This window comes from Triticum aestivum, chromosome 7D, assembly GCF_018294505.1.
Source record: "Triticum aestivum cultivar Chinese Spring chromosome 7D, IWGSC CS RefSeq v2.1, whole genome shotgun sequence".
NCBI lineage: Eukaryota > Viridiplantae > Streptophyta > Magnoliopsida > Poales > Poaceae > Triticum > Triticum aestivum.
This window is the reverse complement of record NC_057814.1, coordinates 382,667,387-382,673,245: the sequence shown is the minus strand read 5'-3', so window position 1 is coordinate 382,673,245 and position 5,859 is coordinate 382,667,387. Positions and strand designations below refer to the sequence as shown.

The 5,859-nt window shown below is 41.9% G+C and overlaps 1 protein-coding gene across 1 annotated transcript in view; it reads left to right on the top strand.

Moving 5' to 3' along the window:
* The window catches only part of LOC123165343 (tyrosine--tRNA ligase 1, cytoplasmic), a 5,028-nt gene extending 4,393 nt beyond the window's left edge, over positions 1–635 (top strand). The window contains exon 9 of the mRNA XM_044582973.1: positions 363–635. Coding sequence (XP_044438908.1) covers positions 363–383 — 21 coding nt within the window. The 3' untranslated portion in view covers positions 384–635. The remainder of the gene's footprint in view (positions 1–362) is intronic.
* The last annotated feature ends 5,224 nt before the right edge of the window (positions 636–5,859 follow it).

Here is a 5,859-nt window from a genome sequence, read left to right as displayed (position 1 = left end):
AGGCACGTTGACACGTGAGAACGCCACGAGAACACGTCTTCATTATATCAGTTTGCTTTTTGAGCATGTTGTCGTTGTATTTTATTCAGTAGGCATAGCTGTGCATACTTAAGTGCATTTGTTCAGTTTGACTTCGAATCTCTGTTTTGTTTCCATTGCTCTTTCTCATAATACTTCAAACTCTTAGAGTTCTAGATATATCTGTTACTCCCTCCGTCTGGAAATACTCGTCGGAGGAATGCATGTATCTAGATGTATTTTAGTTCTAGATACATTCATTTTTATGCATTTCTCCGACAAGTATTTTCGGACGGAGGGAGTACTTTGCAAGGAATTTAATCCGGACACCTACTCTTTTGCAGAAGTACAGGGTAAGCAATTGAGGAGCAAATACCTTCCTGGTCATTACATGGACACCCAACAGACAATGGAAGCATGCACATTTTGGTTGGCGAGTTTCTGGGCACAATTTTTGGCATACTAATACCTCTATAGCTGATATGCATCAGAAACTGTCGTGATTATGTTGATCATTGTACAATGCGTGTCACCTTCAATTGAGAGTTAAGATGCTTGGCGTGACATTGTAGTTAACATTAAGGTAAACGCATTAAATCAGGCGACTGATTTTGTCAGTGTCAGTCCGTTCAATAGGGTCTGTGCATCTGCGTGGCCCTTACTAGCGCATTGACCGGCATGCTTCCATATGAGTTTGGTTCTTGTTTCGGTTCGTTTGGTTTCAAGTGCCCAGGCTGCGTCACATCGTTTGGTTGCTCGCGTTTTGGAGTTTTGGGCTAGTATCTTGCACACATGCACTGTAGCAGATACGCTATATCCTCGCCGGCCTGTAAATTTTTTAAACGCGGTCCGCAAGCCTGCCCGTATATGTATGCGATTGGGGGCTTTTTATGGTTCGCGTATTGGATAAGCTCCGCCGCAGTCCGTCCCTTTGTCGTCTCCTTTCCATGGCTGGTGGTGCTTGCCGGCATGGCGGGTTGTCGCCGCGTAACCTTGCTTGGCATGACACGGAGACCGGTAGCTCCAGCCGGTGCGCCGTCGAGCCGTGAGCGCGTGGGCCGGCTTCCACGAGGTCCTTTTCCCGCACGCTTAGGTGTCGGGTGGCGGATGCGGAGCTCCTCACCGCAAAGCGCGTGGTGGTGGAGGATCATGCTTACACGGAGGATCATGCTTACACCCCATGCTTGCCGCAAGTTGGCGGAGAAGTTCTACCTTGACCTTGACGATTGAGTCGGCCTTCCCTAGGTTTAATTTGTACTTCGATCAATGTTTAGCTATGTATGAACTTCGGTTGTGTTGTGAACTTTGTAGCACAAATTGGTTTCTTAAATTTGCAGAATGAACTATAGTGGATCAGTTCTGCCGGGACCTTCAAGTTTCCGCATTTTATAGTACCGATTTATACAGTCTACTAGAGTTGCTCTTATTGTGTTTGGATGCACATGCACTATAATTTAGCTCGATATGATTACCTTGCACATCAATATGGTGAGCTTATTAGCTATCACGCTGACCAGTGTTGTCATTGTATGTTACATTGGAGCAAAACCACAATGGTGGCGAATTGGACAAAGATTATGAAGTTTTTCTGCCCACTTGACCAGATCTAACGTGTGCACCCGTGCCTACTGTTTAAAGTAATCATTTCCTCTCTACTATCAAACGCTCTATAGCGTAATCGTTTATTTGTGTGTTACATGTCTGTTGTCATGAACTGTAGACTTTTGGAACCCTCCCCGAGTACACCATATAACCACCACCGCTAGATCCCCATACTCATGATTCCTTTACTAACCTCTTTTTTTTAGGCAGAGACCATAGAACTATTCATATAACCCCAAAAACAGTTATGTACAAAGAAAAAAAAAATGAAATTACAAGGTGATGGATGAATCCATCTATCCAACGCCTTTTCTAGGAAACATAATAATGATTAAAAATCAGACTAGTCTTGACTCTATTCATCCTTGAAGAACTTGAAGTAGTTGCTGCTTAGCTATGTATTTGAGCAGCTCTAGATCTTTCCTGAGTTGTAATTTCCAAGAGGTGATGCCGTGGTTTATATGCTTGAATATTTTGTTGTTTCTCTGCATCCAAATATGCCAACAACTCATAATAACTATGCTCATAGCCAAGCCAGAGGGTAGTTCGTTCAAAGCCAAGTTGATTTCCTGGAGAACCGAAGTATCTCTTTTTTTTGTTGGGAGTGATCATATCCCAACATTGCAGGGCAAACTTATAGTCCCAGAAAAGGTGAAGGGGGGGGGGGGTCTCATCCACATTCTCATTGTAAAGTTCACATAGGTAGGAGGGTAGATAGGACTTTCTATGGAGAAGGCTTCTGGTATTCAATCTTTCAAGTGCAAGAAACCAACAGAAGATTTTGTATCTCTAGACAACTGAAGATTTCCAAATCTTGTTAAAAAATGGGAGAAACCATTCCCCCCATGCGTTAGAGTCTTGTACAACTTGGCAACCGAAAAATTAGTAGAGTTCCAAGTATATTGCCATGTATCATCATTGTTGGAGAATCTGGTCTGATTCAGTGTTAATTGCACTTCTTGGAATTGATCAAAGGCCTAAATAGACAGTGGCCTGTACAAAATTTCTTCAAAGCTTTCAGTTTTATCCACTTGCCGAACATAGATGGATTTATCATTGGCAAAAGAGAATAATTCAGGATATTGGATAATAAGAGGTGTATTGTTCCAGTTGTCATGCCAGAAAAGAACAGATCTTCCTTGTCCCACAATGCAAGAGGCCTAGGATTTGAACTCAGGGAGTAATTTAAAGATTGCTTTCTACCAAAATGAACCCATTGGTCTGTCAGTGGGTGCACTATTGGGATAGTAAGTGTTCCAAATCAAGTGAACCCGTGGCAGATCATGTCTGTTGAGAAACTTGTGCAAATGTTTCATGAGTAGTGCTTTGTTGTGTGTGGCAACATCAAGAACTCCAAGACCACCTCCAAGCAACCAGAGGAGGGCCCTATTCTTCCATACCATATTTCCTCCAGAAGCAACGTCTGATGTATTTGTTGACTTGATTAATAACAGAAGTTGGGATGGCTAGAGAGCTCATAAGGAATGTTGGCATGCTTGAGAAGGCACTTTTGATCAAAGTCAAAATTTCCCCATAGGATAGCAGAGTGGAACAACCAGTGAGTCTCCTCTCAATTCTTTGCATCATAGGGATGAAATGTTCAACTTTTGGTTTGCTAGTGCCAAGAGGTAGCCCTAGATATGTAAATGGGAAACTGCCCACATCACAACCCAGAATGTTAGCCAGAAGCTGAGTTCTCTGGGGGTTGACATTGATGGGAACCAGAACTGATTTAGAGTAGTTAACCCTGAGTCTAGTGTAGGCTGAGAAGTGCATCAGGAGATTTCCAGTTTCCTGGATTTGCAAGGGACATGCAGACAACAGAAGAATAGTGCCATCAGCATATTGCACCATAGGGAAATCATTGCTTGTGTTAAGAGGAGAATCAATCAATTTATGTGTCATTGCGTCATTGAAGATGGACTGCGATATGTCAGCAGCAAGCACAAAAATGAGAGGGGACAGAGGGTCTCCTTGCCTGACACCTCTCTTGCATAAAAAATGCTTCCCTGGAATACCATTGAGGAGGAGAGACGAGTGCCCAGAGCTAAAGATCATGTCCATCCATTGCATCCATCTAGGGCCAAAACCTCTTGCTATCATTATATCCCTCAAGGCTTGGCGCTCAATCATGTCAAAGGCTTTTCAAAGTCAAGCTTTAGGATAATGATCTCTTTCCCTGAGTAGTGGCATTGATGCAAGTACTCATATGTCCAGGCCAAGCAGTCTTGAATAGACCTTGACTTGAGAAAAACATATTGATTCTTGTGGATAAGTTCTAGGATTACTTTTTATGGTCTGTTTGCTAGCAACCTTGTGATGATCTTGATAGAGAAGCTGAGAAGAGATATAGGTTTGAAATCACTTGCAGTCATAGGGCAGTCAGTTTTTTGGGATGAGAGTGATGTAAGAGGAATTGATGCCCTTGATGTTGACTTTTCCATGATAGAAATCTGTAATGAGGCTGTAGAAATCTTCTGCAATAATGTACCAGCAAGCCTTGATAAAGTTGGTGTTAAATCCATTAGGGCCTGGTACTTTGTTAGGAGGAAGCTCATTGACTACAACATCAATATCAAATTTGGTAAAAGGCTCCTCTAGCCAAAGTAGATCTTCATGCATGCTTCTCAATAAGATTCTCAAGGTGTAGCAAGTTATGGGTTGGTACAGTGGTACCAAGTTTTTGTTTGAAAGCTCTCCATAGGATTGCCGCTTTGCTATCATGATCAGACTGTTACTGGCCTTGTTCATTCCGGAGTACATCAATATGGTTATTTCTGAATTTAATTATGGCTTTAGCTTTTAGGAATTTTGCATTAGTTTCCCCTTGGATATCCATCTGACCGTAGCCCTCTGTTTCCAGTACACTTGTTATGCGTCAAGCAGCTCCAGTAAGTGTTCTTTGAGAACCAATCTAGCCTCCCATTCATGTGGGACCAGGTTTCTGAATTCTTCAATAGTGTCAAAGAAGAGAATTACTGAGTTTGCATCCTGGATGGGTGTTGCAAGTTGAGAAATATTTTTGGACCAAATTTTAAGTCCCTTTCCGAGCCTCTTGAATTTTGCAGCAAGTCTTTTAGCACTGTCTGATTCTTGGATGTTCTGGTTCCAAATAAGCTTGATTGTGTCTTCGAAATCATGGTGATTTAACAGGAAGTTCTCTAGATTGGAGATTTAGGGATTTTTGTGTCCACTTTGATTACATAGTGTATGATCTGAAATGGGTTTGGACAGGGGGAAAGCAGCGGTGTTGGGTAGTTTAGGGTCTAGAACTCAGATGAGAAAATCCAGTCAAGTTTTTCTAAGAGTGGTGCCTGTTGCATGTTGCTCCAAGTGTAGCTTCTATTTGTCAAAGGTATTTCAACCAGGGCTTGTGAACTGATAGCATCATTAAACGAAAGCATATCCTGAATGTCTGCTCTTGCTCTATTTCTATTTTTAGGGTATCTGATAAAATTGAAATCACTCATAATTAACCAGTCTGTGTTATCTGGCATGTTGATGTCTTTAAACCACTGGATGAAATCAGATCTTTCATTTCCTTAACAAGGTGCATAGACATTTGTAAGTATCCAAGTGGCTCCAGAGAGGGATCAGGTGAATTGAACAAAGATAGAGAATTCATTTTGTAATAGAGGAGTGCCAGCCAGAAGATTGCCACTCCATCCTATAAAAAGTCCACCGGATGCACCAATAGAGGGGAGGAATACAAACTTGTTTAGCCTTCGAGGACATAAGTTTCTGGTGTATAAGCTATCAAAATTCCCCCTTTTAGTTTCTTGCAGACAAATAATGTCACAACTATATTCTTCTATATTTTGGCCTTGTCATTGACCCCCCCTGATATTCTAGTTCAAGATATTCCAGTTTTTGTGTGACATGATTGATCAAACTGATACGTGACAACTGACAAGGAACTGTGCTTAACTTGAGGTTTACAGAACCAGCAGAAAATTTCCACAAACATCACAGGTCTAGCAAAAGGGCAGTCCATTACAGATGAAAAGAGGAGGTCTTTAAGTTTCAACAGAGTCTCACATAAAACTTTATTACAGTCCATGGGTAAACAAAAGATCTGAAATTAACTCTCAAGATGGACTAGAAAGGCTGCTGCATCAATGAGCCTTGGCTTCTGCTGCCTTCCTCTGGGACCTCCTGGTGGGCTCCGTCACCTTCTTCACCTTCTTGTTTTTATCTTGTGACAAAGTAGGATTATCAGTGGGAGCCTTTACTTTGCAG